The 15536-nt window shown below is 38.7% G+C and overlaps 1 protein-coding gene across 1 annotated transcript in view; it reads right to left on the bottom strand.

The window, feature by feature from the left end:
- The window catches only part of Adam28 (ADAM metallopeptidase domain 28), a 51311-nt gene that overhangs the window by 28273 nt on the left and 7502 nt on the right, over positions 1-15536 (bottom strand). Inside the window, exons 3-10 of the mRNA XM_026783163.1 lie at positions 13172-13248; positions 12374-12452; positions 10730-10806; positions 9019-9211; positions 6484-6555; positions 5401-5472; positions 3068-3237; positions 1392-1476 (exon numbers count right to left, since the gene is read on the bottom strand). Coding sequence (XP_026638964.1) covers positions 1392-1476; positions 3068-3237; positions 5401-5472; positions 6484-6555; positions 9019-9211; positions 10730-10806; positions 12374-12452; positions 13172-13248 — 825 coding nt within the window. The remainder of the gene's footprint in view (positions 1-1391; positions 1477-3067; positions 3238-5400; positions 5473-6483; positions 6556-9018; positions 9212-10729; positions 10807-12373; positions 12453-13171; positions 13249-15536) is intronic.

Genomic DNA, 15536 nt, shown 5'->3' with positions numbered 1-15536 from the left:
ACACACACACACACACATACACACCAAAACACACAAGTAAGAAAATATATTTATTATTCAAACAAAATGTTGGTATAACCTTTTCAGCATTATACGAAGTGGACACTAAAACAATCAGCACTTTAAGAATGAACATTAGTGAGGATTGTGAGAAACTAAAAGTCAGCTCTTCAGGGAGACAGTGATTGTACTTATGTAAATACCTGACCACAGAGCTTCAAAACCCATGAAGCAAAAATGTACAGTTGGAAGATAAAAGGAACAAACCCCAGTAACTATGTTTAGGTATTTTAATGCCTACTTTTCATTAAGACTGAACAAATCTCAACAACACTAAAATTACCTGGATGTTATTAACAACTATAGAACATTCACAGAAGATACTTTCATGTCAGTTTATATGGAACCATTAACTAAAGACAAATATAAAAAATCAAAATTCTACGGACTTCACTCCAGTGCATAAAAATAACAAATTTTACATAACACTAATAGGTAATATAAGAGTTAAATCTAAAAAGAAGAATTATGAATTATTTAAGGTGAAAAAAATCTCAGTGTACTGATGCAGCTAAAACAATATACAGTGAGGCAGTGATTGAATTAAAGAAGAACAAATAAAATGCAATATAAGTAAAGGAAAGAGAATTAGTAAGACAAGGCCGGAAACAAATGATGTTTAGAGGAAAAACTATTCAAAGTACCATTGATTTTTGCATAGAGCAAAGAAATTGATAAACACCAACTGAAATTGATCACAACAAAAAAGAAAAGGTATGTACAATCAACATTATAAGAGGATAAGCTTGTAAGTTAGCTCCATATAGAAAAGATTGTGGTGAATATAGTCAGTCAGTGGACATCTTTTCCCCCTGAAAGATGGAACTATCTAGGTTGCTCAAATAAAGATAATCTGAACAGTCCCAAAGTTGACTGAACCAATAAAATTTGACTTCAAAATTCTTTCTAAAAGAAACCTACAGTACCACACAGTTTTACTGGTGTATTGTGATAAACATTTTGGCAGAAACAGTAGCAAGTTTACCCAACAGTGCAGAAAATCAGAGCTGGAAATATATTCCAAGTCCTTTAGTGTGGTCAAATTCACTATAACAACCAAACCTTTAATAATTACACTATAGTAAAAATCAAACTGTAGATTGATACCACCCTTGAGTCTAGAGCAGGGATCCTGAAGATGTACTAGCATTGTGAATGATGACAACACTTTATGAATACATCAGATTTATCCCAAAATGCAAGATTAGGTCAATGTTTTCCTTTCAGTCACTGTATTTACCCAGAAGCAGCAGTAGGAAACCCCTAACTCCATAGACAGGGTAGGAAAGTTGGGGAGACACATAGAACCAATATTTGATTTTCAAACAGACCTGAATGACACCAACAGAATGATAAGGGGAACACATTGAAGACATGAAAGCGAGGCCCACTGTTGATCCAGAAAAGTCTCTTGAGCTGTAAGGAAGAAAAGAATGAATGTAAAAATGGGGAACCTGTATTTTTATAAACAATTTATTTAGAACTCTAAACAAGTACTGGAACAACTTAAATTGCTAGCCATCACTCAATCCATTCAAGAAATATCTTCTCAGCATTCCATTAAAATTTACCTACATATTTAAACCCTGCCTATGATTTTCATCTCTCTATGCCATTGCTCTCTAGTATATAAATATACAGCAATTTGATTGACTTGGAAAAGTTCAAATAGCTTAGGTTCTCTAGTAACTAAAGTCATAACTTAGGAACTCATTACATTTCTCCTTAAGGAACAGACTCCACCCAAAAGTGTGTCTCAATCTAGACGTCACTCTTCCAAGCTAAGGAGTTGTGCTTGTTATTCTCCAACTGTGCCTTTCAATGAGTCATTCCTGTAGCACTTATAGCCCAATGAGCACCTTTATCTTGGAAATGGGTTGGTACTGTGGTATGGGATTTTGGTTAAGACCACATAATTATTGTGGCTAAGAGCATACACCCATTGTGGTTAAGATCATACACTCATTGTGGCTAAGAGCACACATCCATTGCCATTAAGATCATAATCCATCGTGGCTAAGAGCACACATCTGTTGTGGTTAAGATCACACATCTGTTGTGGTGCTGTGTAAACTTTAAGGCTAGGTCACAATGAGCCAAGTTTCTCCTGGATTTCAAGGAATGCTGATGTGAGAGAAGCCAAACACTTTTTTGCAATAAGACGGCTACACTGGAGGAAATCTATGCTGACCACATGAAAGATTGTATATAGAGGAATACAGCCTGGCCTGTTCCAGCCATACTAGCCCAAGTGTGTGTGTGTGTTTGTGTGTGTGTGTGTGTGTGTGTGTGTATACATATGGGAATTAAGCTTATATTAAACTCATAAGTTTTGAATTAATTTGTTATGATCAGTACAAAATATAAATTAATTCTACAGGACATAGGCCACCCCCACTCCCATGTCATGCCCTGTTGCCTGAGGGAGCAGACTCTTTAGTCATTTCAAATCCATGATGGCAGTTCCCTTCTGTCTGAAATGACTGAAACTATGCACCTGTGCAGAGGCACATTCTTGATCTCAGAAGTCAAAGTTCAATGGAACTTTCATTCCTTGCATTATTGTATCTCTTGTTTTCAAATGGCCCTTCAGCAGAGTAGTCCCAGTCCGGGGTTTTAATACAACAGTCAATCTTACTTTGATTCTAGAAGTTTCTCCTATCTCGTGGCTAAAGTGAATCTGTTCTTCTAAACACAGTCTAAATCCTTCTTTTCATGGTCTAAATTTGTCCTTCTTCTGTGTAAACACAATAAAACAGAATTCTGATAAATAATAACTTACCTTATCTTTACTTTTTTTTTTTCAAAAGCCAATATGTGGACCCAAAGTCAATCGTATTCAACAAGGACCCAGTTGAGTATTTTTTTTTAAACCCTTTCAATTTCCCTTTTTCAATTTTCTTTTTCTATCTTACATGTGCCCCAAGATATCACTTCATTGCTGAGGCTCTGACAAGAGAGTCTATGGTACATGTCATGCAGAGTGCAAAGAAGAAACTATACATACGAGATTAACTGGGCAATATCATGATGCTTCCGCTTTAGTAGATCATTTCCTCTCCATCTAGAGAAGTTATCCAGGGTGGTGTTGGCATCTGGGGTTATCTTTATTTTATCCTCATCGGTCCAGATTTCCATTCCAACTAAGGCTACATGGGCATTAAGCTTTTTGTAAAGCTGTCCAAAGAGAATACATAGAAAAGCAATGGGTTATAATAGTGAGATTACTGTTTAATATTTTCAGTGCACTTTATCTTTCAAAAGTGTCATGTCCTTTATCACTATGCACATTGCTATAATTTTTCAGATAAAAATGCTCATCTGGAAATTATCTTAAGTAACATTTTGAGGGTTGTTTTCAGGATTGAATGAACTAATATGGGTAAGAAAGGTACTACAGTTCTAGACTTAATGGGTCTATTTTGTTTTTTGTTTTCTTTTAATTCCCTAGAATAATTTTCTATTGGGATTTGGATATCAGTATTGGACTAGTTTGAATATATTTGACCCCATAAGATCATAGGGAGTGGCACTATTAGGAGGTGTGGCTTGTTGGATGAAGTGTGGTCTTGTTGGAAGAGGCTGAATGAGACACACCTCTAATACAGACCTTGAGGATGGAGGGCACACATTTAATCTGAGCCACACCCGCTGTTGGAAGTGTATCACTGTGGGGGCAGACTTTGAGGTCTTTTTCTCAAGTTTCACTCAATGCAATAGTCAGTTGACTTCCTGTTGCTGCAAGATACAGGACACTTGGCTACATTTCTAGCACCATGCCTGCCCGCCATGATGGACTGAACCTCTGAACTGTAAGTGAGCCACCACAATTAAATGTTTTCTTTATAAGAGTTGTTGTGGTCATGGTGGGGAAATAGTAAACTCTAACTAAGACAAATAATTTCTTAAGTGGATTTGGGGGAAAACTCTTACTAAATAAAGTTTGATTTGTTGTTTTTGGTCTTAAGCACAGGGTGGTACTAATATGCCCGTGGGGATATCAGAGGATGTCAATGTAGCTTATGGAATCCAGCCCAGTGGATAGATAGCAAAGTTATGCTGGGTACATTCTGCTTTTCCAGATTGTTTCCAGAGTACCCCTTGCTCTTACGCTTCCTTCTGCTTGCTGCTGCTATGTTCCTGCTGTGTGTGGCATGGTGTGATTACTAAATGAATGGACCCCACTGTATCTAGAAGTATGATTGTTTCTTGAGAAAATCCCACTCCTTTCTGGGCAATTAACTTTCAGATCATGATGAAGATGATTTTTATAAGGGCTATGGTGATTAATTAGATCTATGATTTAATTGGAAAGTATCAAATACTTTTGAAGTTAATCCAAAAGATACAAGTGGTTAGAATAGTTAATAAAGATGACTAGGGAATCAGTTTAGGTTACTCTGCAAATTGCTCCAATAAGAGATAGAAAAAGGGCACAATTAGGCTAGAAGCCACCGCGTTAGATATAAGATTTGCAGAGGATTGAAAATAAGAACAGAGATGTTTTGTGCATTGTGACCCATAAATTCTGCCCATGGAAAGAAGGTATTATGACCACCCAAGGTTGAGCCTGAGTTCCTTGAACATATAGCTTAAAGAATTAATCACAGGACCAGGCATGAACCTTGAAAAAACAAAGTTGTGAAAGAAAATTAAATGATCCCAGTATGTGCAAAGAAAAGTTGATGATCAGCTGACCACTTGTTTAAGAGTAAAGAATAGAAATCTGCTACATTCACTAAAGCTCAAGCAGCTGCCTGTTAGTACAAAAGAACTGGCTGACAAATACTTGACTTGTTAAAAACTCTGCTAATAGGTAATAAAAGAACCACTGCTTTGGGGTGAAGATGTTATGTTGGGAAAATTAATACCAAAAAATTATTTAGCTACTTATAGGCTTCTAAGGCAAACATGTAGTTTCTGCTTATAATGTGATTTCTAAAAATAAGTAGCTTGTGGTGATGAGGTGATCTTTTCTTGCATAGAAATCTTTGTCTTGTGTGGTATAAAAGGGATAAAGGGGAAACATGGAACAGAACAAGCTATAGAAAGAAAACTATAATGAAGAATTAAGCTCTGGCCCTCAGAAGTCTCCTGTGTGTACACAGCTGCGCCATCACTATACTCTTCTCCATTATCACTGGCCTGCTGGAAGCTGACCTTTCAGCAATATTAATACCTACGGAAATAGCAAAACTCAGCATCGTTCCTTGGAGTCCCTTTTAGCCTTAGCTCCAGGGGACTTGACTCTCCGTCCTGGACTCATGCTCATTCATAGAAACATTCAAGGTCATCTCTTAACAAAGTGTTTAAAGTTACATTTAATAAAATATAACATACCATGTTGACGTAATTGGCCATCTCAAGCACTCTCTTTCTTATTTCAGTAAGATTTTTATTGTACTTCTTAAACTAAAAGGCAAGGAAAAGACAGAAATGGAAATGGGAGCTGATAGCAATTAATATAATTGGAGACAATTAACTTACTTTACAGTGATTGTAAGTAATTATCACTTATTAATATTTAAAAGATAAAAGCAAATTAATTCATCTTTAATGGAAATTAACATTAAATTTTCTGGGAATAACATATTTTGCCTCCCTTGAAATAGCAGCAGAGCATATAGCTCTTAAAACTTTAGCCATGCATGGTGGTCCACCTGCCATCTCAGCAGTTGGGGACCGAGACAAGAGGACCATGATAAGGACAGTGTTGGCTGCATACCAAGACTCTGTCTCAAGTAAAACCGTGACACAGTAGAGCAAAGGATTTATTCTAAATGTGCTTTAAGTTTCATGATTTCCCAACTGTGCATAATCAGAACAAAGCACAGTTTATCATTATAAATATATGCATAGTAGATGTATCTAATGCAATGAGACCAGAGATTTGGGTTCTGGGCTAACTAATTTCCCCATAGTTTTGATATCCAAGCATTTTTTTGCATTAAACACACAGAGTGCTTGTTTAGAAACTCACAATTAGAAAATGTGTTCCTAGAAAAGAAATTGTCTTCTGGGATCTATCACCAAAGGTTGCCTTTCTTCAAAGAGCCCATCCACTGGGCTTCTGCACTTATGACTGCCTCCTCCAGAACATAAATCCTATATTACAAAGTAACTGCCTTACCAATGACAACATGATGAAGGAGTTTAAATGGGAACTAAATTTTATCTCTAAAGATAGTAAGAAAAGAGATTTATAGGACCAACAATGAGATTTATATATATTTGTCATTTGCTTATTTCTGAGAAGGAGAAACACTTGTCTATTTTATTACAAATATCAATTTCATAGACTTAGAATAATTTCTCTATATGGTTCATATTTTTGAATACCAAATGGAGCTAGACATTTATGTTTCACACAATAAGTTTATGCACAAGAGAATTTTGTGAGATGCATTTATCCGATGTAATTACCTCACCATTATCCAGGACCAAAAAATATTCAATATATGTCTTAGGTTCGTGAGCCTTCCCACCATTCAGCTTCTGAAATAAAAGGAAGACCATGACTAAGGCAATACGTTTCTCTGTGGATCTTTTACTTAGCATGTGCCACCTTAGAAGAGACTAGATGGTACCTGACAATCAAGACAGAAAATATTGCTGTTTGAACTCTACCACCACATTCAGGCATGCAAGCAGACAGAGTTCAGAAATGCTTCGCTTTTATGTTTCCATCATCAGAAACAAATTACTGAAGGTAAACTCTTGCATACTATCTAGTGAGATGTATATTTATCTCCCATTTTCCATAGCAATAGAATATTTACCAGCAGTTTCTATACAGTCACAGCACTCTGGGTACTGGGAAAGATAAGTGCACTTGGTCCATCAGCTTAGTAACTCACAAGAGACAAACACACACTTGCACCCACACCGGCAGGCACACCCATACTCACAACAAGTGTAATTAGTGCTGTGGGATGGATTCAATGAGTGATTGCAGCTGGATGATTAGATGATGATTACAAAATAGAGAGTCAGAAGATGCATTTTTAAAGACTTGAACTACATGGAATACTCATAAAAACAGGAACTCACGAAATGAAAATTATTGGAATGTAAACCAGAAAAGAAAAAAATGTAAAATCCTGATCTCTTTGGCTAATATGTTTAAAAATCAGGGGAAAATGTTGTTTTTTCATCAGAATAATGGAATAAAAATTTATAGGAGGGAGACATACAAAGTAGGGAATGCTAGACAGACTCAGACAGACATCTGTAACTAATGGCAGTGGTTGGAACTGTCTGCTAAATGTGATGATTGGAAAGCCACCCAGGGACTTTAGCATGATGCACTTATAACGAAGCATCACTCAACCTAGGCCACGGAGAGTAGATTCTGCTAGGATGGAAACAGACGTAGAAAGGATGGATGCAAGTTGTTGTCATGGTGATCTTGGAATGCTCTCCAAGAGCCCAATGCAGAACTGAAAGAGATGGATAGCAAGCATTCTTCTAACTGAGCAATATCCTAGCCCTACAGTGTTCCACTGAAGGAAAGAAGGTGTGGGACAAGATGAGATTTCCTGGGAAGAATTCACTGAGGAAGCAAAACGCAGGGAACAGTTTGCCATGGGCTTCTAATATCAAGTGACCAACCAGAAGAGGAGTGAAAAGAAAGGTGTTCCAGCCCACAGCACACAGTAGCAGGTTGGGAAAGCAAAGCCATTTCTACATGATCCCTAAGAATCAAGATGGGAAGAGCAGAGGCTAGTGCCAACCAGAACCAGCATGATACTGAGAGAAACATGTAGCCAGGGCAAATTCTTCTGGTTTCCTAGATAAGGTTGGTGAAAATTCAATCCATGCCAAAGAGAATGGCCTCCAGTTTTACACAGAAGCCGTCTGCCTGGTGTTCCCAGATTCTGAGAACACTTGGAAGAGATCATCAAGCAATGTAAGTAACCGGACAGGAACACGTTAGTGCACACCACACAGCTGGAAACAGCTGGGTTTGTTTCTTCTTCTGTGGTCAGAACAGGATTCCACACAAGAAAGAATATTCTTTGGGGCTGAAGAGACAGTTCATCAGATAAGAGCACTGGCTGCTCCTCCAGAAATCCTGAGTTCAATTCCCAGAAACCACATGTGACTCACAAAAATCTATCATGGGATCTGACTCTTATACACAAAATACATAAGTAAGTCTTTTTAAAAATGGTTCTCCAAAGAAGAGAATATTCTGTGTTCCTAAGGGTAGACTCTATGTTTATATTGCTTGTTTCTGCATCTCTAGCACACTGAATATCTTTGAGCACAAATCCATCGTATTTCTACCACAACAGAAAAGTCTTTGCACGTGTGTACTTTGTGGAGGGCTTCAGAAGGCACTGTGAGTGCTGTCTGCTCCTCACTGTCCTATATCATAGCTCAGATTTCTTTTTAGCCTTCGCATATGGTTGATGATAAGTTTGTGCACAGATTCATATTAAGTGAATTAGTAACATACAACTTTTCCCATTAGTAAAAGTATACATTATTAGTTTCAGTGGTGACTATAAAATGTGAACTAAGCACACTGCTAAGATCAGAACCAAGGGCTGGAAAGGTGGCTGAGCAGATATAACCCTCCCTGTGAAAATGTGAGTGCTGGGAAGTCAGATCCCTAAACCCACTGTGAAAGATTCGTGGGTATGGCAGCCTGCCTTTAATCCAAGTACAGAAAGGGCAGAGACAGGTTATTCCTGGAGCAACCTAGCTACACAGAGAGTATCAATAATGGCACACGCTGGGTTCATCAAGAAACCGTGGCTCATTATCGAAGCCGTGGATCATTTGAGGAAAACACTTGACATCAACCAGGGGTCTCTACAGACACACATAGGGTCATGTATACACATATGCCTGTACATACAACACACATACATGAGAAGAAGAAAGGGAAAGGATTAGGACCCAGGTTCGGACACAAAACTAAAATACCAGTAACAATCAAACTCTACATACAATCAGTCTGGTGGCAGATGGGACCACTTTCCCATGCAGCCCTTGTTGCCACCGCACATCATCCACGCCACAGCTGCTGTTAGCCTGGTCTTCGTTGGGGTCGTTCTTGAAGACTGCATGGGCATGCTCATCCAGACTCACAGATCTCAAAGGTTCGATAAAATATCGTTCATTTCCTCGACTGAAGTAGCCCCTGAGGAGCACAAGAATTCAGACTTCTTAACGAAAAGTTTTCTTTGAAGTTACACAGACACAGTGTCTTCAATGGCTTCATGACTTCCTAGCCAAGGCCAAAGAAGTTTAATCTTATGGTAACAAAGAAGTTCAGCTTTCTTGTTTCTGGAGAATGTTTCCTGATTCAAACTTCACTTTTCATCCCGTTCCTACACTACAGGGGCGTTGAAAGGGACGGTCGCTTCGGAGTCTTATGAGGGATTAAAATTCTAGGCCTGTTCTGATTAACCAAGAATCCAGAGAAACATTAATTCAGCAGACTCATTTTTTGGTCTATAAACTAGAAAATAGAAGGACCAGGAGGAGGGTGGTAGGGGTGGACAGACAAAGCACGTGAAGTGTGTGCCCAGGGAACATCCAGCATCTTCACAAGCCCTGGTACTGAAGTCTGAGATGATTTGTGGCTGGTTTCTCACTGCGTTGTTTTTAAGGCTTACTAGCTTTTGTGCAAACGACAAGAAATTCCAGTTGTGTTTTCACTCCTTAATTAATCTAGAGCTCCAATGGCTTAAGATTGGTCTGCATCATATTTAACGAGACTATTAAGCCCTGTACTGAAAGCGGGGAATGAAAGATCTCACAGTCTCTTCCTTCATGAACCTTATATTCAAAATGAGGAAAATGAGTGTGGAGAAATCATTTAAAAAGTATGTGGTTATTTAGCAAAGGCATATATATGCAGCTATATCTAATTAGTATGAAGTGGAAATGCATGGGTATACAGTGTCTAAAACTGGAAGACAGCAAGTGTGTGTGCTTATTTCAGATGGTTCAGTTGAAGTACGTTGTAGTGGAAGTAGGACAGTTCAGTAGAGACAGATGTAGTGAACCAACAGGATATAACTAGAAGACATAATCACTGGAGCTTGATAAGGAAATGGAGGCTCGAGAGATGAGGCAGGGAATCTTCAAGGCTTCATGATGCCTGACTGGCTAAGTTATAATGATTATTCCACTCATGAGGTCAAGAACACAGGCAAAGTAATGATTTATGAGACAATTAATTGACTTAGTTTAGGACACATTAAAACTTAAATTCTTCTTTAAGGTATCCAACTAAAAGTGTGGAAAAGGCAATTGGTCAGTTCTTGGTATGGATGGGGTAGACCGGAACATGGGGAGTCACTAACCAGACAGAAAGACACAGATGTTCTTAAAAATAAAACTAGAGATTAATAAAAGTGAGGAGAGGTTAGAGGAGCTACTACACTCTCAAAGAGTCTGACTATAAAACTGAGTCTAAAAAAAAATCTTCACTTTTAAATGAGAAAAAGAACGAAAACAAAATGGAAGGCGGTTCAGTCGTATAATTTTCATACTTTAAAAGAAATGGTATGTTGGTGTGAAATTTCAAAATTGTGTGGCCTTTGGAATCACACTTAACTATATTATGTAATTAGTTATACTTGAGGATCTTCAGACTTTTCAGACATGAACTCTATGCCGGTGGGATGTGGAAAGATTCCTGAAGTCTCACCGTAGACCGTCACACATGCTGATGCTGGCTTCAGAATCTTTCTCATCTATGATGTGTCCTTGGTAGTAACAGTTAACCTAAGGGGAATGAAAGATATTTTGTAAATGAAAGTCTTAAGGCTTTCAGAGGTTTTAGACTCCACAACCAACTGGAATTTGAAATCTTTGCATAGGAACAACTTTCTGCTGCACAGTTGTTATGTTAGAGACTTTTTTAAAAAATTAAATACAAGCATTTTATATATTAAATCGTTTATGATAGCTAATGACTCCCTAAATTCTTATATTATACAATTGTGTATTATATATAGTACTGTAAATATAGTATACTATACAACATTATATAGTACAGTCTACATATTATTGTAATGTATTAGTAATACTGTATTACTAGTAATATATTAGTAATAATAAAATAGATGAGTACCATGGATTTAGTTATCTAAGTTTAAAATCTGAGTCTCCAAAAATCTAACTTTTACTTTCCTTCAATAAAAATGTATTACTCTCTACACTTTTTCCAATTTGGAGTGACCACTCCCCTATCCCATTTTAAACCTATGGGTTATTCGGGTTGTTTGTCCAAAGAATCAAACTAGATTAAAATGAACCTACACAACAGGCCGTGATTCTATTTGGAGCAAGGTTCCAGAGTTATTTCTCCATGTGGCTGTTCCACACCAGAGCCTCCTATCTTGAAAGGAATGTGACTACATAATCCCAGAAGGTTTGAAGGCTTGCAACATCAAAAGAAGATCTGAGGTAGATGCTTTGTCACACAGTTATGGGTTCCATGTGTCAAGCTCCACATGGGGAACTCAGGGAACAGATCAAGAGCAGAATTACTTACGACAATATAGAGTTCTGCAATTGATGTTGTATAAAAGGTGACTGAGCCTTTGTTTCCTGTTGGGTGTCATTATGTAAATGGAGACTGTTCATTCATTTTCCAACTGCCAAGACCCGAATAATCACACAGAAACTTTATTAGTTGCAACACAATTTGGCCAATAGCTTAGATGCATTCCTAGTTAGCTCTTACATCTTAGGTTAACCCATTTTTATTAATCTATGTATCACCACAAGGCTGTGGCTTACCAGTAAGGATTCAGAGTCCTTCTCCCTCAGCAGCTCCATGGCGTAACCCTGACTCTACCTACTCTCTCTATATATCTCTGTTTGAATTTCCTGCCTGGCTTTATTCTGCCTTGTTACAGGCCAAAGCAGTTTCTTTATTAGCCAATGATAATGAAACATATTCACAGCATACAGAGGGGAGTCCCACATCAATGCTAAAGTAGTCTTCAGTGTGACAGACCACATAATTTAGAGGTGTGATAACAAATATCTAAAAATACCAGGCATACGTATCTCTTCGTGTTACAGAGTTCCTTACAGAAAATAAGTCTTTAAAAAAGTATGAGCTCCTACTGCTGGCCTCCCATGAAAACTGGAAAAAGTTCCTGGGGTCATCCCCCATTATTCTTAGGAAAATATAATAATGTGAGAAGTTCAATTAAGTAATTATTGCTATTGGAGACCAAGACTACAAAAGCAGTTCCAGCCCTGTTTGCCAGGCAAGGACACTGGCGGTAAGCCTGCAGGGTGCACTCCACTAGTAAGGGACTTGGGAGACTGTTTTTACCATGATCTGTGGGCTTGTGGTGACCTCCTTTCCACTGGAATTATAGTATGTTTCCGAGTAGCCTGGTGCTAGGAGCTTTCTGGAGAAAGAAAAAGAAAGAGCGTGGTTACACATGTCAACTGTGAAAGTCCAGCAAATGAATAAGCCTTCCCAGGCTGTGAAGACAAGTGTTAACTCCTCAGCTTCCCCTATGGGCCCCACAAGTCTACACAGGAAAGCACTGCTCACATTGGTCAGGATGGAGGGGTAGGGAGCAGGGAGGGGCAGGGACATTCCAGAGGGCTGTGGGAAAAGCCCCTCATCACAGGGGACTTGGTTGCATTTCCCAGGAGAAACTTGAGAAGAAGCAGAACCGAGGTCAAAGGTGGTAGAAAGCAGTTCCTGCAAGGAGTTTGGCACAAAGGCATAGCATTACCCGCCCCCCTCTGCCCCAGTCCTTTCTAAAGGACAGTAATGTGAGGCCCTCTCTCCAGCACACAAACGGACAAACTAGCAAAACTCAAAGCAAGTTATATTGGAACCACTCCAGTCCTTGGTAAAACAACCTAACCTGTCTTCTTGCACCTCATTGTTGGGTTCTACTTACAAAGGTTCAAAAGCCTAGTAAACTATTAATTTACCTAATGCCTTTCTACAACTCAAGAGAAAAGCACATTGACTGGCTCCTTGGGCTCATTGGGAGTGAAGGCTGGAGGGTCAAGAATTGGAGGCACTAAAGCTCATGACAGCCCCTGCTGGCACACGTTCCCACTGTAGCCTGTCGCGGGGGAGGACAGCAGCAGCTGGACACATACTCACTTGTTCTTCTTCAAGTACAGGATCGCCATCTTTCCATTGATTGTCATCTGGTACTTTAGCTCAGTTTCAAATGCTTCCTGCAAAAAATACACCAAGAGTAACTTATGATCAACCAGTGGCAATTTCTATCGATGTAATCCTTGGTAAGTAATGCTTGATTTCTCTAGCAGTGGACTGTGAAACTGTCTATCAAGAAGTGTTCAACCTGTGGGTCATGACCCCTCTGTTGGGGGGTCACACATCAGATATCCCACATTTGAAATATTTACAATTCATAACAGTAGCAACATTGTAGTTAAGAAGTAGAAATGAAAATAATTTTATAGTTGGGGGTCACCACAACCAACGGAACTGTATTAAAGGACCACAGCACTAGGAAGGTCGAGAATCACTGGTCTCTACCCTGTGCAATAGATCAATCCACCCACTAAACAGACAAATAAGCTCTGTGTGTGCATGTGTGTACATGTGTGAGTGTGTGCTGAGAACTCACCCCAGAATCTTGGAAATGCTGGCTAAGGACTCTATCACTGAGTTCCATTCTAGGCCCCTTATCTGCTATCTTTATATATAGTCTTGATATGCTTGGCAAGGCTTTATTTGGATCACCAAGTATTTATGGAAACAAATATTCATATTCCGGAACATAGGTTAGAGGATGGGATGAGGGAGAGGGGGTGTAGGGATATGCTAAAGACATAGAAAGTGCCTTTAACTAGGGCCAGCTTAGGGGTGGGTGAAGGATTGCCTAGCAACCTGAACTCTGTCACTAGTGAATGAAAGCATGAAATAGCTCCTGCCTTTCCACTCTGAATTCCAGATAAGCATCATGCCATGAGCACCCCACACACATTTGTACACACATACACACACATATATATGTACATATATGTATATATACTCATGTATGTATGCACATACACACATATACACGTACTAAACAAATAGATGTAATAAAAATTAAAATACCCAAGCAAATAGCTTCAAACTAGAAGGGAAGGTTGCATTTACTCTCATAGACACATGCACACATATGCACATACCACCCTATATTTTGTAAAACCAACGTTAATTTAGATTCAAGAACTAAATTGTGTAAGGCAAGCCATGAAGTGTGATTTCAGGAAATGATCCTGTTAGTCTGCACATAAATATACCACAATGACCTCATATAAATATATGAGGTGATCGAGAGAGAGGGAGGGAGAGAGACAAATGTGTGTGTGTGTGTGTGTGCGCGCGCGCGCATGTGCACACGTGTGCGTTCATGTGTGTGTTTGTAAACATTTAAGTGGCAGAGAATCCACAAGAAAGGGTAGAGAGTCAGACATAAGCACTGGCGAGGAGAGAAAAGGACAGCATCAACACTGAGTTTCAAATAGCTGATGTCGCAAAGAAGTGAAAAGAGCCCATTCACAGAAATCAGAAAACCCTTGAAAATGTGTCATAATGCATGTGACACCGTGGGTACCACAGGCAGAGTAGTTATTTTCAACCTACTTCACTTTGCATAAGTTAAATTTTCCATTTTCTACACAGTATAAGCACCATCATTATTATATGCCCTTGAAGACAGAGGATTATTTAAAGTCAGAGTTTTCAACAGGAGAATTAGCAAAGCTAAACGTGAACACACACTCACCCTTGCCACTCGGTCACCATATATCAGGATAATATAAGGCTTGTGTGGCTGTTCAGAGGTAACCTAGACCAGCAATGGGTCTGCAGTAACAGCAAGCACACAACATCATACACATCCCTCTGCAAAACCACTTTAAATATCAAAATTGTGAGACTGGAGGAATGGTTTATTTGTTAAGAGTACTTGCTGCTCTCTCAGAAGACCCCAGTGGGGCTTCTAACACCTAAGAAGGGTGGCTCACAAGAACCAGTAACTCCATCTTCAAGGGGTCTGATGACCTCTTTTGACCCTTACAGGTAACTACCTGCACTTACACATATATACACACAGACACATGGCACATATGTATAAATAATTTAAGAACTCATTGACCATCTACCACAGCCAGTAAATAATCTATGGTTTCATATCAAAATATAAATTTCAAATAAAAGCTTGATTTGTGATCATTTTGTAGCTGTGATAAGCTCACTTTATCTATGTTCAAACTTCCTCAAAACACTTAGACAAAAATGTCAGCTACATTTTTGATATTGAAAGAAGTTATTCGAAGAAAACTTCCTTGAGGAAGACTCTGCTGCAGATGGATTCCATCAGAGTTGGTGGGACATTTTCTTGATAAAGATGCTTTGGGAAAGAGACTTGTTGTGACAATTACTAGGTAAAGATGTGTTACATTTGTTTATGATGAAGTATATTACCTTATCTGTGTAAAGATGTGTT

Source organism: Microtus ochrogaster, chromosome 17 (assembly GCF_000317375.1).
Source record: "Microtus ochrogaster isolate Prairie Vole_2 chromosome 17, MicOch1.0, whole genome shotgun sequence".
In the NCBI taxonomy this organism is placed as follows: domain Eukaryota; kingdom Metazoa; phylum Chordata; class Mammalia; order Rodentia; family Cricetidae; genus Microtus; species Microtus ochrogaster.
Note: the sequence above shows the minus strand (reverse complement) of the source record. Positions and strands in the feature narration are given on the sequence as shown.